The 27,197-nt window shown below is 37.8% G+C and overlaps 1 protein-coding gene across 1 annotated transcript; it reads left to right on the top strand.

The window, feature by feature from the left end:
• The first annotated feature begins 96 nt into the window (after positions 1-96).
• On the top strand, positions 97-25,748 carry DHX29 (DExH-box helicase 29). Its single transcript, XM_080637547.1, has 27 exons — positions 97-283; positions 2,043-2,116; positions 2,911-3,024; positions 3,566-3,695; positions 4,112-4,254; positions 4,818-4,943; positions 5,472-5,598; positions 5,908-6,069; positions 6,666-6,831; positions 8,637-8,760; positions 9,179-9,775; positions 10,529-10,672; positions 10,766-10,942; positions 11,566-11,706; positions 13,172-13,316; positions 13,533-13,653; positions 14,607-14,691; positions 15,308-15,396; positions 16,005-16,133; positions 17,058-17,133; positions 17,795-18,019; positions 18,747-18,883; positions 19,536-19,629; positions 20,251-20,553; positions 21,271-21,402; positions 22,893-22,989; positions 23,766-25,748. Exons 1-27 carry the CDS (start codon positions 100-102, stop codon positions 23,819-23,821), a joined length of 4,098 nt encoding a protein of 1,365 aa, XP_080493673.1. The 5' UTR covers positions 97-99; the 3' UTR covers positions 23,822-25,748.
• The last annotated feature ends 1,449 nt before the right edge of the window (positions 25,749-27,197 follow it).

Here is a 27,197-nt window from a genome sequence, read left to right as displayed (position 1 = left end):
GGAGCGGGGGGCGGAGCCGTGCGCGGTGTCCGGATGTAGGGGTGTGCGCGGTGTCCGGATGTAGGGGTTTGTGCGGTTCCGGTGTGGGTAGGGGGTGTCATGGGTGGCCGTAACAAGAAGTCGCGTGTGGGCAGTGCGGCTCGCACCGCCTCTTCCGCCACCGCGGCTGCCCGCGCTCGAGCTGCTGCTGAGGCTGGCGCCGCCGCTGGCGCTGCTGCCGAGGTCAGCACCAGAGCGGTGCCGCGGCCGCCGCCCGCCTCCAAGGAGCCGCGTGTCAAGCAAGGTACCAGGCCCGCGGCAAGATGCGGCCCCGGCTGGGCAGCCCTTGGGGGCGGCTGTGCCTGGGGGAGGAGGAGGAGTCCAGGCGTCTGAGGAGTGCCGCGGCTGTCTGGGAGCGCTCGGAGGGGCTGCTTTGTCAGAGATCTCCCGGGGTTGTGGCTTGGCTGCCTCGGAGTTGCGGGGCGAGGCCTGCTAAGTCTGGGCGTTAATGAGTGTCGAGAAGGGTCGTGGCCGCCTCATGCTCATCTGCTCAGGTCCTTTAAACCCTTCTGACAAGGGCTTTAGGCCGGCTCACTTTCTGGGACGTCCCTGAGCAGATGAGACTTGTTGGCTTGGGCGTATTGAGTCAGTTACAAGAAGTCTGTCATTAGGTTGTTGGTAGCTCTTTTGTGGCAAGTGTTGGTGTGGCACTTTACTAGTAGTGAGCCTTTCTCGTGGAGCTTCATTCTATGTGTGCTCAAAACCAACGTAATGTGGATTTGGGGTACTTTGGGTCAGGCGTCTTGTCTCTGCTCCCTCCCGGCTTTTTGTGCCTCCTCACTGGCAGAGCATGGGAAACCGAAAATTCTTGATCAGGGTAAGCGCCAGTGAGCAACAGCTAAAACATTGGTGTGTTATAAGCATTGTTCCCAAACTAAAGCCAAAGCACAGCACTGTGCCAGCTACTGGGAAGGAGAAAAATAACTTTTACAGCTGAAACCAGGACATTCTGAAATATGGTTACCTACACCCTGTCCCGATCTAGTAAATGAGGCTCCGGGAGCCTCTCTGCAGGCAGCCAGAACAAATGACCTGTCCAACCTGCCTGCTGGCAGGCGGAGAATTAGGGAGGTGGCTGAGAAGTAGGGAGGTAGCTGTGCCTCCTAGAGCACAGCACTGCTCCCTTTGGAGTGGCACACAGCCTTGCAGGGTGGTGAAAGCTATGAGGTTGGTTATACCTGTGCAGTACAAGAAACAGTATGTGTGTTCTGAAAAGGATAGAATACGTCAGCAAGCTATGTGTTGTCATTCTAATGCCAATAAATAGTTTTGTGAATTAATATTTTTTCTGACAGTTTCTGATTAAAGGAGAAGTGTTTAAGAATAAGCATATCAGATCAGACCAAAAGCCTCTGTAACCCAGTGCCGTTTCCTAGATAGGGTCCAAAAGCGGGTACCCAGGTAAGAATAGGTCAGACATACAGTGATACTGCTGTGGGGTACTTTTCCATCCTCCACCTGTTATGTTTTAGAGTCTTCCCGAGTTAGAAGCAATGTTTTTTAATGCCTTTCCAAGTTGATTTCTATACTATAAAACTATTCTGTCTTTACTGGACTTAAGTAAATGTCCTATATTCACAGCTTTAGTGGCAAAGAGTTTAGTTACACACATTGTAATTAAAACACCACAACCAAACCTAAACAAACAGAGCAAAAAACTCAGTAAAAAAATACTCAGTAGTATTGTTTTGAACCTGCCATTAGCTTCCTATTTCACACTCATATTCCAGTGATCAGAGTGAGTAGTCAATCCTGTTTCCTCTCATTGTGCTACTTGTGATTTTAGATTTTGTCTCAGAGCCATACTCTTCTTTGCTATTCCTTGTTTAAGGGCTTTCCTGTACAGTTGATTATTCTTATTTTTGCTATGTATCTGCATATTTCTGTCAAATTAGTGTAAGATTTGTTTGCACTAACCTGTATTATGTGGGTCTGCTTTACATACTGTAAACAATGTTTTCTGTGTTCTGCTTGTGTAGTTGGTGGTTATTTGTAATTTGCAGGTCCAAAAACTTACAGTTTTAGTTCAACAACAGATTCCAGTACTGCTGCCAATCTAGATAAATCTGTTCTTAAGGTAAGTATCTTCTTTAGGTAAAGTAAGATTGGTTTTCATAGTACCCATTTAGCTAAGTAAATATGTCTTCAATTGTTTTTCAGTATTATGTTATGCAGATAAACTACATTCGTGTATTAGACATTGATTTGAGCTTGATACGTTTGGGATTTTGAGTGTGCATTAAGAAACAGGGTAAATTAAGGGCAGAAGAACATCTGTGTTAAGTAGTGAATGATATATTGCATGCAGGACTATTAAGAGTTACGTCTGGGTTTTTACTGTGCATATGGATTCTTCTTCCTGTCAGAGGAAGAGTACAGATTTTATTCAACAATCTCAATAGTAAACAAAGCTTGGTTCATGTTTTAAAAGTGTCAAAAATAATAGAATTTTTATTTTACTAAAATTACTTTTGAAACCAAGTAAAAAAAGAGAGTGGCACAGATGTATCTTGATGATCAAGTTATTTTATACTGACTTTTATAAGCAGAGGAGAAAGGCCTTTTTCTTTTTAATTTTCTTACAGTATTTCCCATGACATACTAAGTTTTCTTGAAGAGGTAAATAGGTCTTCTCTGCAATAAAGAATGAACTCTTATTTTCAGTAAAAGCACGTAGCTTGCAAAAGTAAAAAGAAGAAAAAGTGCCCCTTTCATAAGAAATACTTACTGCAGTTATGGAAAGCTGTAAAAGTTGGGATTTGAATTGCGGAGAGATTTCTGCATTCTTATTTCCTTAGCCATGAAGAGCATTCGTTATGTGATAAAAATTTGTAATGTTTTGCTTTGTATCAATTAATTTTGTCTGTGCAGGTAATGATAAATGGTAACTTGGAGAAAAGGATTATTAATTTAATCAATGACCATAAAAAACAAAATGATGATAAAGGAATGATTTCCAGAAGACTTACTACTAAGAAACTACAGGTAGAGTTTAAAGTGGTGTTTTCTGACTGTTGTTCATTTAGAATAAACAGTTTCTTTTTCATCGTTTGTGTCATGTGTCATACTATGCTTCTGCATGTGGTACAAGCCAGTGAAGCATGCTTTCGAGTAGTTACAATAATGATTAGTCAGTGGAATTGATAAGTATGATCATTAGTGAGATAAGCCTTTATGCATTCAGTAACTAAAATCTGAGTCTTAATCAGGGAAGAGCTTAATATGAGTGTTTTAGGTTTCTTACGGTTTTCTGTTCCATATGGCTGGAAAATTGTAGGTTTATCTTTCTAACTAAAAAATGCATTCTGTACATAGGCTGGAATGTAGACTTATGCATATGAATACATATTTCCAATAAAAATATTATAAGCTCTGCATGCAAACCAGGATTTTCTGCTTGGCCTTCTGATACATTAACTTATGCTGTTTACTTCGGTTTAATGCCAGTTATCTGATATGTAGAAAATAGAAGTTTACAAGCCTGTATTAGATTGCTAGATTAAATCCTAGTATCTTCTGATTCTAGGATGTATACACGGCTTTACAAAGATTCTCTTTTAAGACTGAGCACATTGAAGAGGCAATGAAAAATACACTTTTATATGGTGGTGATCTTCACTCTGCACTTGACTGGCTCTGTTTAAACCTTCCTGATGGTGAGTATGGTGACAGGGAGTTGGCTAGGTTTTTTAACAGAAGAGTAACAGGACATGCCCTAGCATAGGAATGCTTTATAATAGTAATTGAATATGTTGTTTCATTAAGACCTGTAGTCATTATAGTGTTCCTTTACTATATGTGCTGCTGACTGGTTCTGGGATTTCTTTTTTTTTTTTTTTTTTTTTTTTTTTTTAGCGTATGGAGTCTTGTAGACCTTTCCTTCCTAATCTTAGAATTCTGTGGAAGTCCAGCAAACAAATGCTGGTTTATCTAAATGCTAAATCCTGATTATATTTCAGGCATGCTGGTTTTGTTTATGTTTTTGTAGTTGGGTCCCAACACAGTTTATAAATTTTCAGGAATTATTATTGGCATATTCTGTTAAATGAGGGGTTTTTTTTTTATTTTGAAGATGCCTTGCCTGAAGGTTTTAGCCAGCAGTTTGAAGAACAACAACAGAAAGCTAGAGCAAAATTTTGTTCTCCTGTGTCACAATGTGAACCTCCACCTCGCTTAGTAGATACCAAAAAGAAAGAAAATGGCCCTGAAACTAAGGTAATCCGAGAAATTCATTTATATTTATTACAGGGAAGAGAGGTCAGAGTTTTCTAAAATACAGAATTTGCATTGACTTCCTACACTGATATTAAAAACTTCTAAAAACATGGTATACTTAATAATTGTCACTCATTTTAACTTCAGTGAAATAGTCATTTGAAGGTAACTTTTTTCATGTGAAGTCTAGAAGGCTCTTCATAGTTCATTTTTGTGGTCAATCATACTTCCATTTTCTCCTAGAATGGATTCATTCTGGTTTTCTACAGATGGCCCTCTTTACAAACTTCTGTTAAGTTTGCCTCTGTACTTGCAGTGATTTGATTTCTGTGGTTATTGAATTGTAAACCTAGAAATTGAAAACATTTCTTGCAAAAGTTTTTCTTATATTCAATTATAATCATTCAATCTATGGAAGTATATTGTGAGATGTTTATCCTCATTGGGAAGTTTTCTGTAAGTTATTTGTGTCAAAAACTTAGTTTATCTATGAAGTTTTAAGCAATAGTCCCTCAATACTGTTGGAGAAAAGCATTGGTGATTTTACCTACTACTCTTCTTAGGAGACGAATGTGGGGAAGGCAAAAGAAGTGAGTATGAAGGAATGGATTTTGAAATATGCTGAGCAACAGAGTGATGAAGAGAACAATGAGTCTGTGAAAGAGACAGATGAAGAGAAGTTTGACCCAGTAAGAAAGTAATACTTCATGAAAGTCTTTAAAAACCTGGTGTATCTGGTACATCTGCAAGTATTGGATCTATTTGCTAAAATTGGGAGATTTATTACTTTTTTTACATTAGATGCTTTTACATTTATGGGCTACTGAAGGGAAAAATATTGAAACCTCTACTTTCCTAAGTTTTTTTCCTTTCCTGCTTTGGTCTGGGATTTTGTGTTGGCTTTTTTTTTTTGGGGGGGGGAGGGGGTGTGGGGTGGGGATTTTTTTGTTGGTTTTGTTTGGGTTTGTCATTTTATACTAGGTTCAAAATACTGAATGCATTGTGCTGGAAAGGAAGAATTCCTGAAACGTATCTTCATGAGATTAGGCAACTGACTATCAAATTCTGAGAGGTTTTGACTGCTAGTTCCATGAAAACTAATAGTTCCTCCTTTTGTGAGCTTGGTATAAAGGACGAAACTTCCACTTAATTATGAAGTTGATTAAAAGTGACAAGCATACAATATTCAACTTATAATCAATAATTGTTTGAAATAGAATGAAAGGTATGTACATCTGGCTGCTAAGCTTTCAGAAGCAAAAGAACAAGCAAGCATCTCCAAGCAAGATAAGGACAAGCAAGGCCAGAAGGTAGCACAAGAGAAAATAAGAAGAATCCAGCAAGGTAGAGCTATGCAAATTATCTGTGTTTTCCTTTGTGACCTGTGTATTTATTAGGCCAGTAGATTTCTGAGTCAGATTGAATAGATTTAATCATCTTTCATGCCACTGTGTGAATTGCAGACTTTCCTGAATCTGTCCTTTCCATGTGGGTCAAATTCTAAGAAGTCAGTAACTTTGAAATATTTCTGGTTTTGGGTACTCGCTGTGAATTGATATCATTATGTATGTGTCAATTTTATAATTGATCTTTTGATTTCAAAGAACAAATGCTAAGCAACTGTGTGTTTAAGTTGTATTCTCTCTCTGACAGAAATGGCCATACTCGAGGAACATCCGGTATTTAATCCAGCTATAAAGGTTTCAATCCAACAACAAAATGAAAAGAAAAAAACTCCCTCGCCTCAGCCTCAAGAAACCACTTTGAATTTGAGCTTGCTTGAAAAACCTGATGGTGCTGCGAAGGAAGATAAAGGTGTGTTGGTAATCATTCATTACAAGCTTGAAGTGTACCACAGATTTCTAGTATTAATTTTTATTTTTCTAGTATGTGTTGGATGGCAGTGCTGCTTCATCAAGCTCTGATTGTGGGAAAGGCAAGTAGACTACCTCACTGACTGAGCTGGCTTTAAAGGCTCTGTATTTGTTTTATCAGATTATGTATATGGCTATTTTTGCCGTATTGTCACATCTAAAACCGTTATTTTTATCTTTTTTTTTTTAATCGTAGGGCTGGTTACTCTTTCCATATTCACTCCATCTTTTTACTCTGTTTTCACCGCAAACTTTAAACTGTTTAGATTATTTTCTGATGACCAGTCTTTCACTAGAATTCTTAAATTATTGGGCTATCAAAGAAGGCAAACAAGGTATTGTAATTTATTTCCTGCTAGATTCTTTTGTGGGATGAGCAGGAATATCTGTGTTACAGCAGTACCAGTATTTCTGCAGAACATTTCAGAAAATACTGCTCTTCTAGTAAAATACGTTTGAGGGAAAGGCTTTCTTGGCTATCAGAGGAAGGTAGAATAAATTCTAGTAGATTTATAATGTGTATTTTTGCTCTTGTAGTGAAAAAGAAAGAACCACTAGATATAAGAAATTTTGATTATAGTGCTCGAAGCTGGACTGGTAAATCTCCGAAACAATTTTTGATTGACTGGTGCAGGAAGAATTTTCCTAAGAGCCCAAATCCTGCTTTTGAAAAGGTTCCAGTTGGAAAATACTGGAAATGTAGGTATGTATTTCCTCTAAACTTTACATTTTCCTTTTAGTTCATTTAAAAATAGTGGTCTGGTCATGTTTATCCAGATTCATAGAATCATAGAATCATACAATAGTTAGGATTGGAAAGGACCTTAAGATCATCTAGTTCCAACCCCCCTGCCATGGGCAGGGACACCTCACACTAAACTATGCCACCCAAGGCCTCATCCGACCTGGCCTTGAACACCGCCAAGGAGGGAGCATTCACAACCTCCCTGGGCAACCCATTCCAGTGCCTCACCATCCTCACAGTAAAGAATTTCTTCCTTATATCCAAACTAAACTTCCTCTGTTGAAGTTTGAACCCGTTACCCCTTGTCCTGTCACTACAGTCCCTGATGAATAATCCCTCCCCAGCATCCTTGTAGGCCCCCTTCAGATACTGGAAGGCTGCTATGAGGTCTCCACGCAGCCTCCTCTTCTCCAGGCTGAACAGCCCCAACTTTCTCAGCCTGTCTCCATACGGGAGGTGCTCCATTCCCTTGATCGTCCTCATGGCCCTCCTCTGGACTTGTTCCAAGAGTTCCATGTCCTTTTTATGTTGCGGACACCAGAACTGCACACAATACTCCAAGTGAGGTCTCATGAGAGCAGAGTAGAGGGGCAGGATCACCTCCTTTGACCTGCTGGTCACACTCCTTTTGATGCAGCCCAAGATAAGGCTGGCTTTCTGGGCTGTGAGCACACACTGAAGCTGGCTCGTTTTCATTTTCTCATCAACCAAGACCACCAAGTCCTTCTCCACAGGGCTGCTCTGAATCTCTTCTCTGCCTAACCTGTAGCATATTATTCATATGAATAATAGTGTGTTGTAACTAAATTTCATTTTGTTTTGTTTTAGTCCAGCAGAGAGGTATGTCACTCTGTGTAGCTCTGCAAAACTAATGGTTAGACTGAACACTATCATAAAAATAAAAGGCTAGTGAATGATGCCATAGAAATGGGATTAGTTTTTAATTCTGTACTGTTGAATGAAAGGTTCTGGAGCAAACCTGCAAGTCAAACTTGCACTAGACAACTAACTTCTGGTATTCTTACTCAAAGTAATACATTTAATCGTAGGTTCTAAGCATATGAATACCAAAACCCCTTAGGGATTGTTTAAGGTGGAATATAGAAATTTGCTTGAAAGTTGCTGTTAGTTTGTAATCAAAGCAGTGCAGTAACAGTAATTTTAAAATTTCTTTCAGAAAATGAATCTATAATATTGTGGTATAAAGTAGAATATTATCCTAGGCAAATAAGTGGATGTGGCATTACAGATGACTAATGCTTTTAGAACGAGCCAAATGAAAGAACCTGTAGTCTTGCTCAAGTTAAAAGCTATTAATATAATATGCCTTTAAAAATGCAAGAAATCTGGCTGCTTAAAACAGATGTTTGCCTCTCAGTAGATCATAAACTGTCATCACAATCCATGCTAAGTAGTTACAAGCACACAAATAAATATTTAGTCCTTCCAAAGCAACTAATCTTAATGGTGATCTGCCTGTGCGTAAATACTTCTGCTCTGAAGAAAGTGGAGACTTTTGTTAAGAGAAAAGAAAAAATATCACAAATTCACTGCTGGAATCTGCTGCTGAAAATTTCCTGCTACTCAATCAAAGTTTATTGTCTTTCTCTGTTTATGGAATATTATTGAGTAACAATAAGTTTATTTTACTTAGTTTTTCTATTTGAATTCTGCTGTTATGTTTTAAACAAAAACAATAATGCATGTGCTATTTATATAGGTAACAAATTAAGAGAAATACCTGTGTGAATTTGTCTTTTAAGGGTCAGGATTATCAAATCTTCAGATGATGTAATGGCAATGTGTCCTACAATTGTAACAGAAGATAGCATGCAAGCACAACATCTAGCTGCTACTTTGGCACTCTATCATTTAACCAAAGGACAAGTAAGATTTTCACTAATATTCCTGTTCTTAGCCTGGAATCTGCTTCTGCACTTTTTTGTTAAAGTATACGTAATTATGTTCTAAAAACAGTTTAGTGAAGTGTTTACCATTAAATTCTTTGCTAGTACTTTATGTTCATGTACTTTTACCCTCAATCATGCATATGAGTTGTGGCATACAGGGAGAAGATTTTTTGATAGTAAAACTGTTCTTTCGGTGATGTAAAGAGTGTAAGCCAGCTGAAAATAAAAAGTGTGTTGTTGACTTTTATATTACTATTTTCATAGTTTCTGTAGTTAGTATTCTTCAGGTGCTGTCATATGTTTTGTCGCTGGAGTTGATTTACACATAAAACGTTAGTGATACCGCTAAGTAGTATATAAAGTAATATTTTTTTTCCTGCTTTTTCCATCTTAAGTCAGTTCATCAGTTACTGCCTCCCACCTACAGAGATATCTGGCTAGAATGGAGGGATATTGAAAAGAAAAAGGAAGAAGAAAACAAGATAGAAACGAACAAACCTCGTGATAACTTCATTGCTAGATTACTAAACAAACTCAAACAACAACAGCAACTACAATCTGAAAACCAACCAAAAGTATCTGAGGGTCCTGAAGATTCCTGGGAAAACCTGGTTTCTGATGAGGAATTCAGCAGTCTCTCACTTAAGACCTCAGACACAGATAATTTGGAACCTTCAAGAATTTTGTTCAAAAAGTTACAAAGTTCTTCCAGATACCAGAGGCTTCTGACAGAGAGACAGGAGTTACCTGTGTTTAAGCACAAATACTCCATTGTAGAAACTCTTAAAAAACATAGAGTGGTTGTTGTGGCTGGTGAAACAGGCAGTGGGAAGAGTACCCAGGTGCCTCATTTCTTGTTAGAAAACTTGTTGCTAGATGAAGGCTCAAATAAATGTAATATTGTTTGCACACAACCCCGAAGAATCTCAGCAGTGAGTCTGGCAACCAGGGTATGTGAAGAGCTAGGCTGTGAATCAGGACCGGGAGGAAAGGTAAAATGTGTCTTAATTCTTTTGTCTAGTCTTTATCAAAAACAGGGCACTGGGTTGTTGGTAGGAAGTGAAAACATTGTTTCTAAATAATTAGATGTTATTTTCTCTTGAAAAGGCTTTTTCTGTGTCAGCTATTTCTTTCCAGATTGTCACCTGTGAACCTCTGGGTATCAATATATAATTTCTAAGATCTTTAGAGGGTGATTAAGAGCAAGAGGTGGTCAAATAGGGCGGCAGATTGCCCAGAGACTCTGGCATCTCTGTCATTAGGGGTGGAGGAAACTTGGCAAACTAAGGCTCTGAGAAATCCAATCTAGCTTTGAGTGAAACTCTGCTTTGAGAGGGCACTTTCCAACATCAGTTATTTTGTTATTTGAAGAAAAAACCAATGTTCTGTGTGATTTATGGTAGTTAGATTTTTTTTTTATATTACTTTATTACTTTTTATGTTTTTTAGTATTACTGCAAAAATATTTTTGAGGACTGCTGAGAAACCTGAACTCTGAGTTTACCAGCTCTTTGCTACTTTGGAGAAACTTAGTTGTAGATTTCAGTGTATTTTCCCTTTCTTAACAGAGGAAAGTGTGTGTATGAAAGAACAGTGTGGTAGTTACTCACACTATATAATTACCAGCCTGTGCACTATCTGAATCTAACAGTGCTACGTTTCACTTAATTTTTAATATTTCTAGCTTGTATACAATTTTTTAAATTATTAATCATTTTAATGTCTTTTTTTTTTTTTTTTTTAAGAATTCCCTGTGCGGATATCAAATTCGCATGGAATCCAGAACAGGAGAAGCCACCAGACTACTGTACTGTACAACAGGTGTCCTGCTTCGGAAACTTCAAGAAGATAGTCTTCTTTCAAGTATATCTCATGTTATTGTAGATGAGGTTATCAGCTCTTACTTGTCTTCACAAACTATAGTTATTACGGGTCTTGAGTTGTACTAAACCCTTGCTATAGATATGTTTTTCCAATTACAGGTACATGAAAGAAGTGTCCAGTCTGATTTCTTGCTAGTTATTCTGAAGGAGATACTGCATAAGCGGTCAGACCTGCATCTGATTTTAATGAGTGCTACTGTAGATAGCGAGAAGTTTTCCAGCTATTTCTCACACTGTCCCATTTTAAGGATCTCAGGGAGGAGTTACCCTGTTGAGGTACGTAAATATTTCTTTGATTATGCAAGACACTTTGTAGACACATAAACAGTGTTTGTCTGTCTGGTGTCTGTAGAAAATACACCTACATCACTTTTTTCTCACCAGAAATGCATATCTTAAACATATGTTTCAATGGCTTTAACTCTTTTTTTTTTTTTTTCTAAAATACAAAATAGCTTCAGTGCTTTGAGTTACAGAGTTGTACTGTTCTTTCTGATGGATTTATTATTGATTTAAATCAGTCCATCAGTGGCAGATTTTTCTCTGTTCAACCTATGTAGAAAAGAAAGTACTAAAGAATTCTCCCACTGCCATGTAACTTTCATTGTACTCTTACATACGTTTCTCTTGCATGTTTTATAGACTGTGGTAAAGGTAATGTTAGAGATCATGTGGAGCAGCATTAATGAACTTATAGCAGGTCTAAATTTAGTTTTTCAGAAATTGTAAGAAAGATTAAGTTGAAACTTACAGGAGCTATTACAACATTAGAAGGGAATGACATGTTCAGCTTTGTATGTAAGCTTTAAAAGAAAAAAAAACCGGTAAAAAAAAAAAAGAAAAGGTTGCTGATTAGTTTTTAACATGCCTTGTATTTCTTCTGTGAATTTTCACTGAAGATTTTCCATGTTGAAGATGTAATTGAAGCAACAGGCTATGTCCTGGAGAAAGACTCGGAATATTGTCAGAAGTTCTTGGAGGAGGAGGAAGAAGTAACAATAAATGTTACTAGCAAAGGAGGAGGCACCACAAAGTATCAGGTGAAATAGGTGTTTCTAGTTTTGGCTTGGAAATTTTGGTATTTTTAATTATTTTATAATTTTCTTTTTATTAAATGTGATTGGATTGTATAGTAGCAAATATTCTTTCAGTTGATGAAACAAACACAATGGCACTCCTATAGTGGAAAACAAATATTTATTAACACTGCACCCTGATGTTAGTTTTTACAACTTCTTTATAGTCATATTGATTTTGCTGTATGTGACATTGAGTTCTCTTGTACAGTTTCCTAGCTCTATATCTATAAGCAGCAGCTATAGGGGAAAGCATGTAAGATTTTTCTCCCAGATAATTCTCCTAAGTAGTGAACCTAAGACCAGAAGAGACAAGGCCATGTCCTTCTTAGCAGGCAAACTCCCAAGATCCTCCAACTTGGCATGAGATTATTGCATAGAGGTTTTCTGTTTAATAGGCTGTGGTTAATATTGTAGATACTCTGTAGTGATAATTGTGTGTGCTTTTGGATCAAAATTCTTAAAGGGAATTGCATAGGAATGCCGTCTAACGTAGGTTGTTTATCTACCTGTCTGCTCGGACTTGCTCTCTCAAAATGTATGCAGGACCATTGAGCTTGGCATGATCAGACATCGACACATACACTGAAAAATATGTTCTCATGTGCTCTGCTGACTTTTTATTTTTTTGTTCCTTTTTTTTCCTCCTATAGTGGTAGTTACCCCACACATCACAACAGCATCCTTTAGTTGAAGCCCAAGTGCTTTTCTGAGTGCTTCTCAATCTTTGTAGTTTATTTCTGTTGAGCCTTCAGTACAGAAGGATATGTGGTGGCAAACTTCTTCAAGTGCGTTGGTTAATAATGAGATAATTTACAATAGCACCATTAGACGTAGAAGCCTAATGCTGAGTATATGTCTGGAAGATGTTTATAGACAATTTAAATGCTTGCATGTTCTGCTAATTCTTCCTTCCTTTCCCTTTCCTTCTGCTCCAAAACACGGCAGGAGTTGCCACCTAAGTAACTATTAACTTTCATTGCAACCATTACTTGCGAAAGGTGAGGGAGAGGAGAAAGGGGAGACTGATTTCCTATATTCCAAAATAGGAGTTCTGAAAGAATACTAGCCACACTGTTAATCCCATTTTGAATTGATACTGGTTGGATGGCACTTATGGTTCTAGGAACTGTTTTCATTTGCAAACCAGACTGTATGTACAGTACTTCCTGGACAGACTTTAACTTTTTGTTTTTAAATCTGGAATGTTATCTAACTGCAGTAGATACCTATACACGGGTCATGTAGGTGGGATTTAATCTAACTTACACTGATTTTGGTGGGAAGTTAATCAACTAAATGTCTCAATCTCTGTTTTAAGAAACCTAAATTTAAATGAATGATGATTTGACCTCTGATCTCTTATCTTCTAAAATGCTGAGAATGTGTTGTGTTTTTTTTTTTTTCTTTTCCTGCTTTTATTTTTTAGGAGTATGTCCCAATCCAATCTGGATCTGGTATCAATTTGGCTCCTTACTATGCAAAGTATAGCAGTCGTACACAGCAGGCTATCTTCTATATGAACCCTTACAAGATCAACCTTGAACTCATTTTGGAGTTGCTTGCATACTTGGGTACAGTCTACTTATGAAGTTTATATACTTGGGGTTGTCCTTTGGAATTATTTTCCAGTGCTTTCTACTGATAATGAAGTACTTTACCCCAGTCTTATATGGAATATCCTAAAAAGCATTTACCACATGGACCAGAATTAGTTCCTTTTTTTCCAGGGAAACTGTTTGCAAATGCGTGTTCTGTTTTAACTATGTGCCTGCACTGTAACTTTCCAGACAGAAGTCCCCAGTTCAAGAACATTGAAGGTGCTGTACTGATCTTTTTACCAGGCCTTGCCCATATTCAGCAGCTGTATGATCTCATTTCAACTGATAGAAGATTTAACTTGCGTGACAGGTAATGCAGATACTTTCTATAAAGTTAATAGCTTAACTTAATCAGTATGTATGTTTGTGTTTTGAGGTCTGCTGTTCTTGAAAGGAGGAACAGTTATACCTCAGGGTTATTTGTGCTATAGATGTACTTTTATCTAAAAATTACACAAGCAAAAGTGACAGATGCTTAGGAATGGTACAGTAACTTTTTTATTCTGAGTTTGTTTTTCAACAAGCTTGCTTAATCACAAAGCACTGGACTACTTCTTTTCCACTTCATAGAGTATGGAAGCTGCCATATCTGGGACATAGCTTTCTCTGGCTTTCTGTTCACATGGAAGTGGCTACTTCCTGAGTATAGATCCAGAGACAATAATCTACCAAGACGAAAAGGCATAGTGTTGTAATGACAGATAATTTTGAAATTTATTTTGTGGGTAACAAAAAGTTTGAAACATGATGGCATGAAAAGAACATCTGCAGTCAAATTCTAAAAACTCATAGATGGACTGAGATATCAAGGTCTTGAAGAGAAGGAAAATACAAACCTCTGGCTGTCCCATCTCTGAAGGCTTTTATTACTCAGGCTGAAAGTTGCATGTATATATAATTCTATGCAATTCTAGTCCTTGGAAGCACAATGTAAAGAACTTGGGTTTGTGGACATCTAGTTCCCTTTTTTGCTGGTCTATTTATGTAAATTAACCTAGTTCTGCAGTAGTAGTGCTTTTTCCTGCATTACTATCAAGAGGAGAACACTTACGAACTAATGGTGTTAGCTTTTCTTGTTATTGTAACAAATGCTGAATCAGACTTTTGTACTTAATCGTACAAAGTTTTCATCTTTTCAAGTTACTAATTCTTGTTGCTTTCATCCTTTTTTGATGACAAACTGTTGTCATTGTTCTGGTCTCATTTTTTTAATGTGTCTTAATTTAGTAAATTTATATTTATTAGTGTAATTTCTTGTTCTAGGCACAGGTTGATAGCTTTGCATTCTGTTCTTTCAACTCAAGATCAAGCAGCTGCATTTACGATACCTCCTGTTGGTATTAGAAAGGTACGACACATTTAGAAGGGCAAAGTTCACCACTGAAAGGAGAAACTTACTGTGGGTGCAACTCTGAATTGTTTTAAAATCTGATCACGCAGAATTACACAGCAACCAGTTGTTCCTGTGGTTTTCTCACTGTAAGGAACAGTTCTAATTTGGTGCTCTGTGACACAGAATCTATCATGCTGTGGAAACCTTGACAGTAATCAGGCAAATTTTTAAACATACTATTTTTCTAAAAGTTCTTTAATTGTTGCTTTTCTGTATTTTAATTATCGTTAACCAGTAACTATAGCTTTCTATCTGGGAAAACAGTATTTTACTTGCTGCCAAACTGTTTAATTAAAAGTTGAGCAATTTTGGCAGGTACTAGCTAGTATTTTGATGGATTTTAAAAGAGAAAGTGAACAGGAAATTGTCCCTTAACTCTTGATTCCTCAGTAATTGAAGAAGACTAAACCGTTTTCCAAGTTGTGTAGTTTTTAATGCTCTGACAAATTGCTTAAGGAAACATGGGTAAAAAGCTTCAACCAAACTCACTCTGTAATACTGATTGAAAAGATGAAAACTGTTAGACAGACATTCCATAATTTTTTTATTTATGTATGTTACTTCTTTCCAGATTGTTTTGGCAACCAATATAGCAGAGACAGGTATTACGATACCAGATGTTGTTTTTGTAGTTGATACTGGGAGAACAAAAGAAAATAGGTGAGTTTGATTTTCATCAATCATATTGTGATTACTGTAAATATTTGAGGTTAGTACTGCAAGAATTTTGTTTATCCTTATTAAAGTACAGTTCTGGACAAAAAGAAAAATGTGCTGAGCTCAGTAAACAGCTTGCAGTTTAGGTCCAAGTTTGGGATGAATCTCTGGGTCTTGGTGTGAAGAACAATAAAGGGAGTTCTCATAAATGTGGAGAACCGTGATTAAGTACTGGTTTCAAAATAAAGTAGATCCTTTTTATACTATCTCAGTTCTTAGAAATTATTATTTGTTCATTTAAAATGTGAAAAGCCCTACAGAATGTGTTAGAATAACTTTGAATGGCCAAGGAAATAAGATAATACGTAGCTGTTTCCTTTTCCAATATATAGACTTCCCTTAGTGAATTGTATCCAAAGTTAATACGACTAAGAACCTTGGATCTAAAGTCCGGTTTAGATCCTGCTTAGGTATGCTTAGTTTTCAAAATTACCATTTGTTTCAAGTAAATTGTATTTACGTATGTTATCAATATGCCAGTATTTAAGTTAAGTATACATCAAAATTTTAATTCTGAAATCTGAATGGACACTTGCTTTCAAATTTTCAAGGTATCATGAAAGTAGTCAGATGAGTTCCCTAGAAGAGACCTTTGTTAGCAAAGCTAGTGCTCTGCAGCGACAAGGAAGAGCTGGGCGTGTTAGAGACGGATTCTGCTTCCGAATGTACACAAGAGAAAGGTATTGTAAACTTAGCAAGATTTTGTAAATCATAAAAATATCTTTTCTTTTTCTCTGCAAAAACAAGTCTTGTTGAAATTCACTTTAATTATTGCAAACTGGAAAGAGTAAACTTAGAGAAAAAACCAAACAAAACAAAAAACAATTCCACAGAAAAAAACAAAATGAAACCAACCAAACAAAATACAACCAACTCCCCCAAAAAAAAATCCAAAACCCAGAAGTTGAATATTGTGTTAATGAAGTGTTATAATAGTCTTCTTGTTTCACTGTTTTTAAAAGTTAGTTTTACTTTTAGTATCTGTAGAATGTAAAAACAAAAATAAATTCATAATTAAAGGAAAAATGCAGTACCCAGGAATTGTAGAATATCATTTTTTAACAACATCTACTGGATCGAATATACACTAAGCTTGCTTCCTGAACTTTGAATTTTTTTATCAGACAAATATGCAGGTTTTTGAAGTGGTATCTTTAGAGATGAGAGAAGGGGAAAATACCAAATTACACAGCACTGCAGAGTTAGTTTCTGTTACTGCAGTGGAATAAACTTTTTCCTGCTTGTCTGAAAGTCTGAAGCAACTTGCAGCTAAGAAACAGTTGAAGTATTTTGAAATAACCAATGACATGCATTTTAACCACATGTAAAACTTTGAGATCTATGCATTTAAGAATTTGTTTTGAAAATCAAGGTCTAACTGCCCTTCACTCTGTAAGTGAAAACTTTCCCTAAAACTCTTGTGGAAAGCAAGCTACCACACATGCCTTAATTCAAAGGATGAACAGTTTACCCATGTATTAGAACACATGCCACCCCTCCACTGCCCCTCAAAAGAACGTCTTGAAAGAGTGAGCATATGAAACCTGTGTTTTTAAGTTGAATTTAAAGACAATCTGTGATTATACGTTTCTATGATGTTGCAGGTTTGAAAGTTTCATGGAATATTCTGTTCCAGAAATACTGCGTGTGCCTTTGGAGGAATTATGCCTTCATATTATGGTATGGTTTGGGTTTTAGAACTACTGACCTTGTTAGCTAAAAATATTAGATGTGCCTGTGAGGGAATTACACCTTCATACTATTGTCTGGTTTTGGTTTTTGGAGTCACTGACCTTGTTAGCTAGAGAGGTTTGCTAGGAGAGAGCCCTAATCCATTGTAGTTAGTGGGGCTTCTCCTACCAGGGCAGAGGGAACCCAGTACATGTTGACTGAAAAATCCAGAGCATAATGCTGAGTGAAAATAGCATACTATACTATTCTACTTTATCTCAGAGTAATTGAAAGTTAGCTAAATAGCCTTCAAACTGATCTCTGCTTAAGGAAGCAATTCCATTTCCTTTCTCCTCGTTCTGAGTGAGCAGGATACACATGGGAAAACTAGCTACCTGGCAAATTAGTGCTAGGTTGAACTCCATTGCATCAGGTTTGAGAGTCTCCTGCTGATTTGTGACCATTGATAACATGCTTCTCTGGTCAGTGGTAAGCTTTGTTAACCTAATGTGGGGGGCATCTGTGTTCTGGGAACCAAGAGGTTGGTGTAGAGGGGAAGGAATGCAGGCTTTTGATGGCAGTCATAGCTTTCTGGTTTCCTTTGTAACTGCTATAGAAAGTTTTTTGTAATAAATTCTTATATTGGAATACATGCCAATTTATTCCACAGAAGTGCAATATTGGATCTCCTGAAGATTTTCTTTCCAGAGCATTAGACCCACCACAGCAGCAAGTAATTGGTAATGCAATGAACCTGTTGAGGAAGATTGGGGCTTGTCTGTTAAATGAGCCCAAGCTGACTCCGTTGGGCCAGCACCTTGCAGCCCTTCCTGTCAATGTAAAGATTGGCAAAATGCTTATATTTGGTGCTATATTTGGCTGTTTGGATCCTGTGGTGAGTAAGAAAAAGAATAATTTAAAAAGTATAGAAATGCTTAACAATACTTTTTACTATTAATCTGGTTTCTTTCAACATGGTATTTTGAAGGGATGATGCAAGAAGTTAAAATGTTTATTAAAAGGTGAATGCAGCTGGACATCACGGGGGGAACAATCTATGTGTTCTTTATGGTTGGACTCAATGATCTTAAAGGTCTTTTCCAACCTAAATGGTTCTATGATTCTAAACTCCTAGGTACTGTTTGCAAGGGCGTAGTCAGACTTGGTCTCCCGTTCTGTCTGTTACAATCCCAGGGAATATGACACCTACAGAAAAAGTCCTGTGATGTTGGTTACACTAATCTGAATTAGCCCACAGTCTGTGGACCAGGAACGTGCTCATGTAAAGTTATTGCGAATTAATTGATACAGTAACATACCATATGAAGCGACCTTCACTGTATCATATCAGGGGTTGCTCTGTCATCCGACAAACCATTTCATGTGGGTTTTGAGATTTAACTTTTCTTTTCCAGCCTTTTACGTAAGGCATTATGTAAGCAATGTCTTTAATGTAAGTTCTGAATTGCATGTAGAATTTCTTACGGTGCAAAGTTTTCCTTGAGACTTGGTAGCAGAGTATTTTATTATAAGAATATAAGTTTATCATAAAATAGCTTTACATTTCCTTTCACAGTAACACTTAATGATACTTTAAGTGGTGTGTCACTTACTAATTGCAGGCAACTCTGGCTGCTGTTATGACAGAAAAATCCCCATTTACTACACCAATTGGTCGAAAAGATGAAGCAGATCTTGCAAAATCATCTCTAGCAATGGCAGTTTCAGACCATATAACAATCTACAATGCTTATCTAGGGTAAGTGATAATTCTCCTGTGCTTATAGCTAGATGCAAATAACACCTGAGCAATGCGGTTCTGCAAAGAATTCTTCATAAGTATCTTATGTTGAATTGGTTGCACCTGAAGCTGTTTTCTTCAAGACAACAATAGATTGCCAAATACTGCAACACAGAAGAGTAGCTTGCTTAGTACCTTATTCTTTAACTCCTTTTAACTATGCTTGCACACATCCAGAGGCGTACTGTGTCTGCTTAGTGTGTATTTTGTTTGCTGTTTGTGGTATGCTGACCTGGACACTTTGTATTTGAGGAAGTGCATATTATAAAATGGCATAAGTAATTTTTTTATATTTTTAGGCAGTTTGAGACCAAGCCTCAAAAACCATGTCTGAATTTTGTATAACTGACAAGACTGACAGGAGTGTGTAATTTTTGAGCAAAACTTACTGGTATTTTTGTTAGCATCTGCCAAATTTATGTTTTGGGCATGTTCTCCAAAGTGCTCTTAGACCTGCAGCATTCATCTTCATTAATGCCACTTACTTCTAGTTTTGAGTGGAAAATGCTGACCAGAACACAATATTGCCTTTTAACTTACTACTACTTTCATAATGTTATGCTCTTGATGTGATTCTTTTTGCTGTAGTGAGACAGGATTTTTTCCTTAGGTGGAAAAAAGCTCGACAAGAAGGGGGATATCGTGCTGAAATGACTTATTGCAGAAGAAATTTCCTCAGTAGGACTTCCCTGTTAACTCTGGAGGTAAACCAAATAATTGTACTCTGCACGCTAAAGTTTTATGAAAATTTCCCTTTGAAAATGTCATTCCGTTTTAAAGATGTGATACACCACAGTTACTATTTGGACGAGACAAAACCAAGTGGAATGCTAGGGACTGATGAAATGCACACCCTCAGTCGAGGTAGACTGTGTCTTCATGTGAGTTTTGATATGCACACTTTGTTGGTATACATCTTTGTAGTCCCTGCCGTTGGAGAAGGTAGTCCTTACATCCACTAGAAAATCAAAACCTATGGATTAAAATGCTTAGATTGTGTTATTCTTGTATCGATCTCTTGATATTAACAGTTTGAAAGATTAGCCACAAACTTATGTAAATGGAGTTTTCTTTTTTGTGAGGAAATCTTTTAAATAAGACATCTTTCCTGTTTAAGTTTGGGTGAATGAGCTCTCCTAAGCAGAAGTGGATCTTTCATGCAAAAGTATATTTTTATATTAACTACAGGTGAGAGATTGAATATCTCTAGCAGAGGTATTTTCATGGAGAGCATGAGTACTTGGGATGGAGTTGTCATTGTCAACTGATGGAGTGGAGTATGTTCTTTTTTAGATTGAGTTTTACTAATACGTTACTAATTTCAGGATGTGAAGCAAGAACTCATGAGGGTGGTCAGAGCAGCAGGGTTCACAGCACCTACAACACAATGTGGATGGAGTGGAAATGGAGCCAGTCAGTCCCTTTCTCTCCATGAAATAGCTCTTCTGAAAGCTGTGTTGACTGCAGGACTGTATGACAACGTAGGAAAAATAATATATACAAAGTCTGTGGATATTACAGAGAAGCTGGCTTGTATGGTAGAAACTGCTCAAGGTAAAGCACAAGTGCATCCCTCCTCTGTAAATCGAGACTTACAGACATATGGATGGCTCCTTTACCAGGAGAAGGTAAGTAAAATAATCAGTGTAGCTGATCATTTTTATTGTAATATTAAGTAAGACACACCAGTGTAACGTATTTTCTGCCTCCAAGAACTTTGTAGTGTAAGGACAAGACAGCAGCTAAAGTAGGTAGGTTGTTCTAAGAACAGTGGAACAAAAAAAGCCTGCAGTTCTTTGTGAAAATGCACTGGTTTTGTTTCCTTTCTTCCGATTATAACTCCTTCTCATCCCATTCCATTGTTATCTGTGAGAGGCTCCAAATTCAGAAGTAGCATGTGCTGACCTCAATAGTTTCTCTGTGTGCCCACATTTATGCATTTGTGTGTACTTAGATTGACAAACCAGCTGCTACTAATAAAAATATGTAACAGAAGAGTTTTACCTGCCTTTTATTTCAGTACATTTATTAATTTTGATGTCTCTTTTCTGAACGGCACTAGGTTAACACTATCTTTCTGTTTGAACTTTAACAAGAAAACTGTGGCTTTAACTAGTGTCCTGGTATCATATAAGCTTGTCACTTGCTTAGAGGTGACTTATTTCATGTCGTCTAGGACAGACAAATTGCCCTCAGTTGTTCTATGTAGTGATATATGTTAATTGGATCTTAAAAGCAAAAAAGTGTATTTTTTTGCTTTTAAAAGTAGCAATCAAATACATTGTTACAGATTTTATGTGGCTTCAGGTTTCTTGTTTTTAATGCTTCTGTTTGTTCATATGCAGGTGAGGTACGCTAAGGTGTATTTGAGAGAGACTACTTTAATATCCCCCTTTCCCATTTTGCTTTTTGGGGGGGATATAGAAGTGCAGCATCGGGAGCGACTTCTGACAGTTGATGGCTGGATCCATTTTCAGGTGTGCTGGAGTGATAACTACCTTTTGTGGTTTCATGGGCTTTTGTATTACACAGTTGATGTACAAGCCGTATTCATGGGATGAAGACAAGAGGGATTAAGCAAGGAGAGAATTAAAGGAAATGATAGTCTTAGCGAATCTCACTGGACAGGTTTGTAATCTGTGGCTTGTAACAAATCAGTTCCTTCATGAAGAAATTCAGTGTTCTTTCAGAAGAGGTTGGAAATTAATATAAACTATTATATAATATTGATGTTTTATAGAGCTGATACTAAAAAAATAAGTGCGCTATTTTATATACCCTTTTCTACAGTCTTATAATCACGTAAATACATAGTTATCTTTAAAATATTAATTATTTTGCTTGATAGCCCAAACCAAATTATTTGGTAAAGAAAAAAAATCCAAATGGAGAAAATACCTGTTTGCTTGGGTTTGGGCTGTTTGCTGATTCTGTTTGGTTTTTTTTCTTTCAGGTGAAAAAGTTTTATTTGTGAATGGGAAAACTGCATTTCTTAGTGTATTTTTAAGAAAAAAAAAAAATTGGTGATGTGCTCAAATTCTCTATAAATTGTTAAATAGCCAACATTGACTTTTGCTGGCCTGCCAGCTACTTTGTCACAATTTTCTGTGCCCATATGGGCCTTGTTAAACTTGAGGAAGACTACAAGCTACAAAATATTTTACTTTTTTGCACTCTACTGATGCAGGCAAGCGACTGTTGAATTGATTCATTACCATGAATATGGAATTTTTAAAAGCAGCTACCTTGTGGATTTGTTGGATAACTTTTATGGTCCCTGGGAAGCTACAGGTTGTGTGGTTGCTGGGCTGACTAAATATTCTATTTTTCTACTGAAATGCTAAGCAGAATATGTTGCGTTTTGTGCTTTGTCCATAATAGCTAGTTACTGTACCATAGGCATTACATAGATAAAATAAAGACCGGAATAGCAAAGGAGGGATAAAATGAAAGATTCCTGGGAGAGGGTTCAGATGTAGTTGTCCAAGTTCCTAGTGAGATTTAGGAGAGGTTTGTGACACCTTCCTCAGGGGGAACTTACAGCATTCTAGGAGGCCAGGCAGATGTCCTGGAGGGAAATGTGTAGGTATTGCATATCAGGTATAAATTAATTTGTACTTTAATACTTGGGGGAAAAAAAAAAGGCAATTAGAGTAAGTAGGATACTGGTAAATTAATAATTTCACCATATGCTGGTTGTTCATCATATATGTAGGAACATATTCCAAGTTACCATTCTGAGCTGCTGTTCTTTAGGCTGTGATGCCACAACTAACAAGTGCTTAAATATAAGAGGGCATAATGTAAGCCCAGTCATTTCATGAGTACACTATCCATATGCTGAAAAATTATGCATACGCATCATGTTTGTAGGTATCTTAAAATTCTATTTATAGGTAAGGTAATAATCTATGTTTTGGTATAAAATGTCTGAATAATGTTAATGTTTGTCTTCTGTTCTTTATAGGCTCCTGTAAAGATAGCAGTAATTTTTAAACAGCTGAGGGTTCTCATTGAATCTGTTCTAAAGAAGAAGCTTGAAAATCCTAAAATGTCACTTGAAGGTAACTTTATTTCTGCATTGCTGAAATTACTATTTGTTAAATAGACCTGGCAACTTTGGGGAAGCATGAGAACACTGCCTTCTCATGCAGTAAGGGTTAGTGTGACTTGTGTATCATTTCATTATCTTGAGAGATGTCCAAAAAGTTAATACTAATCCTACATATACTATGTAGCTCACCCCAGACATATGATATGCACAACTGGTGGTTTTTTTTTAAAGATATCCCTGATAACATCATTTAAAGTAGTAATGTAGTAATAGTGAGATATGCATCTCAGAACAGAAATAAGGTTGTGTGTGTTGAACCTCAGGCATTGATGAATTTTAAGCATTATGCAAGTTGTCTCACAATTTAGGTTAAAGATGGGGAACTGCATATTGGCCCCAAAGCAAGCAATAGAAAGGCACAATTTGAACTTTGAACACCGGGTGTTCAGAGGAATATTGTAGGTGGAAGGAAGAAAGGAATTTCCCGTATGCTAATGTATCTGTAGTTAACCTGTAACTTTCTCAGTCTCTTGTGAAATACCGAAATGGCCATAACTAGGTCATTGAATAATTCTGTAAACTTTCTAATCATGTACTGTGCACGTACTTGTTTGCCCTCTTGCTTCATAAATGGGAAGCACTTGTCTTGCTTTAGAGTTTTGCATAACCTAAAACATAGTAATTTTAAGTTGCTGAGAACTAGACTTGTCTTCTGATATTCTTGGGTTTTAGGAATCAACTTTTAAGCTTGCTTTTTCCAATTCAGCTTGTTTTGTGTTTTCCTAGATGACAAGGTCTTACACATCATCAAAGAACTGATAAAAATGGAGAGTGGTAACTGAAACACAGAAATCGGTAACAAACTGGAGCTTCAGTAATGGCAGGAGAAAATGTGGACTCCAACATTAGCTGAAAGTATTTAAATGCTTAGTGTGGTTGATAACAGCCATGATGAGAAAAGACTGCATGATTTTGCATAGACCTTACCTTTCTCTCTGTTACTTTTAAAAATGAAATGTTAATATGTTTAGCCTTTACAATACATTTGGTGCCATTTGTCTGACTACAAATGATGGAAGCAGCTTCTTTCCAATATAAAAATGGCTGTGGTAAATTATTCTTTTTGTTTGATGTACTAATCATAACATCACTGGTGGTGCAGACTGTAGTAATGATTAAAGATTGGGTCCTGAATCTCAGTGAGTATAATTCTGTTAGATATGAGACATAATTCCGTTCAAATGGGAGACAAACCTTTCTTAGGTGGGTTTCCTAAGTGGTAGATTTTTTTTGATCGATGAACTTACAGCATTAAAGCAATACATCTTACACATTTTTCTGTATGGTTTACATGAAGATGCTCTAAGGAGATAATGTGGACTCCTGTGAACAAGTGCTCAGCTAGACAAGGGTACTGCCAGCAGCCCCTGCCCATCCACTGCCTCTTCTCACATCATCAATCTGTGACTGAATCCGCCTGGTTCTCATTCTCTCTTAACCACTTGCTCACAATGTTTGTGTGTTTGTTATTTCTTTCATACTGAGTGTTCTTTAACCAGATAACTTAATGAACCAGATGCTCTTACATTACACCTGTCCACACCCTTTGCACATATGAACTGAAATTTTAGATAACCATCTCAGGTTTCAAAAATGAGGAATACTGCGGATAGGAGGCGGGGAGAAGGGCAGTTGCTATTAAACAACTGCAGTCAAGTAAGAATTCTGTGTGTACAGGCAGAGGCAGAGTGTGGAAGATACTTTTCTGTAACCTGAAAAATACAGATTTCGTAAAGTAGATGTTAATTATGTGAAAAAAGAGCACTGAGGAAAATACATGAAAATGCAGAATACAGGAGCTATCCAGTTGAAGTAAGACAGCAGAACTGGTACTGCTGGGCTGAGAGAGAAACATAAGCTGAAAGTAAACCAGGTTGGGCATAGTACCCTGTGCTCAATTCTGGAAGAGGCAAGTTCTCCAAACAGTATTTGCCTATGAACTCTGAAAAATTATTATGTTATCTTTTTATTAATTGTGATAAATTAGTAGTTCTCCTAGTTTCCTAGAAGAGCCAGGAAGTGCTGTTTTCTAATTCCGAAGTATACAACATGTATGCAAGGAAGCATTGAAACAGTTTAATACTGAGGTTAAGCCCTCAGGTTTGCACTCTGTATGCCCAGACACATGCTTCTTTCGTGTCAGAGGCATAAGAATTAAACCTGCAAACTACATTCCTTGGAGACCCTGAACAATTTTCTAGATTTTGTTCTAGTTGAGGTGTTTTATTTGTGTCCTTTGGAAACATAAATTAGAAATACATTTCAGTAATTCACCAACTAACAAGCACCTGTTTCTTCTGGATTTCACTTTTGCATTTAAGTTGGTTTTAAATGGCTAAACCATAGTGAAAGTGTTAATTTTTCTTGAGTTCTCCCTTGTTTAACTGTGATGCATAGAGAGGTTATGTTCTATTTATGTATGGTAAGGTTGAAATTCAGAGGCATTCTGTGTCTTCCTCTGGCATGCCCTGCTTTGTAATCTTTTAAAGAAATTGCTTCTTTCTGTTACTATTAAGGGGATATATGTAATAACTAGGAAACTGCACACTCCTGAGTGAGCAAGTTTTCTGCAAACCAGGTGAAATGGGTCACACAGGTGTGCAGTGTGGTTATCTTAAACACATATGAAAAAGACTACAATGTCTTTCTGCTTCTGCAATGTGTGTGAACAACTTCTGTGCCTGTGCTCTGTTCGGTAGATTAACTTTTTTATTTAATAAATCTGTTAACACCCCTGTTATTTTTCTCAAGTTATTTGTCAGACACATGACCAGTATCAACTGTTCTTTCTTACTGTAGTTGCAACAGTGCTCTGCAGGTTGTATCCTTTTTAAAGGCAGTTTGTCCTGCTGCTGTCTCCTCTCCTTGCAGACGATTTACTACTCCTGCTATCCTCTGCAGAATTTCCATCCCCTCCTCTCTTACTGTTTGTCCTGGGTTCAGCAGTAGCAGTCATTTGTTCTCCTTCTTAGCAGCTGGTGCAGCGCTGTTTTTGACTTTCAGCCTGGGAACAGCACTGATAACACCAATGTTTTTAGTTACTGCTCAAATGTTTAGTCTGACCAAGGACTTTCTGAGTCTCATGCTGTGCTGGGGAGGAGGGGAAGCCGAGAGTAAGCAGGGACAGGACACCTGACCCAAACTGACCAAAGGGGTATTCCATACTACAGCAAGTCATGCCCAGTATATAAACTGGGAGTTACCCGGAAGGGCTAGTTCACTGCTCGGTTGGGCTGGGTATCAGTGGGTGATACTGTATTCTCTTCCCTTGTTATTTATCACTATTATTATTGGTGGCAGCAGCAGTGATTTGTGTTATACCTTAGTTACCGGACTGTTCTTATCTCAGCCCGTGGGAGTTACATTTTTTGATTCTTCTCCCCGTCCTTCTGAGAGCAGAGGGGGAAAGGAAGAGGGGGAGTGAGTGAGTGAGCAAGACTGCGTGGCTGACAGAGTTTAAACCATGACACTGTTGAATAGACTGCTTGAACCTCTCTTCTCCTTTTCCCACTAACATCTTCCTTGTCACTCTACCTGGGAGGGATTTTCTGTTTCCTTCTACAAGTCTTTCCTCATCTATAGTGGACTTGATCCATGGCTCACATAACCAAATCATAGAATGGTTTGTGTTGAAAGGAACCATAAAGCTCATTTCATTTAAACTCTGCAGCGTTGAGGTCAGACTGGAAGTGTTCAAGACCAGATTGGATGGGCCTTCGAGCAACCTGGTCTAGTAGAAGGTGCTCATGGCAGGGGAGTTTGAATGAGATGAGCTTTATGATTCCTTTCAACACAAACCATTCGAGGAAAAGAGAAGATGCAGCAGCTCCAGCGGGCTCGGTTCAGGCTCTGCCATAGGCGGGTGTTGCGCCACTTTTGCCCAGTGCCTTACATGCCCTTCCAGTGAGGGACAGTGCTCGGAGCCTTTTCCCGCAGTTCGCAGCCCCGCGGCGGCTCCTCCTCAGCCGTCCCGCCCGGCGGGAAGCGCTGAAGAGCCCGAGGTTGGTAACGGTCCTCTTCTGTTTTGGAGACGTAGCTCCCGGCGGTGCCCAGCGGCCGCCCCGCTGCGGGCGGGAGGGGGGTGCCAGGGGGCGGGCGGTCCCGGCCCAGCCGCTCAAATAGCCGCGGCCGCCGCCGCTCCCCGCAGCCGAGCCGGCA

Source organism: Psittacula echo, assembly GCF_963264785.1.
Source record: "Psittacula echo genome assembly, chromosome: Z".
Classification (NCBI taxonomy): domain Eukaryota; kingdom Metazoa; phylum Chordata; class Aves; order Psittaciformes; family Psittacidae; genus Psittacula; species Psittacula echo.
Note: the sequence above shows the minus strand (reverse complement) of the source record. Positions and strands in the feature narration are given on the sequence as shown.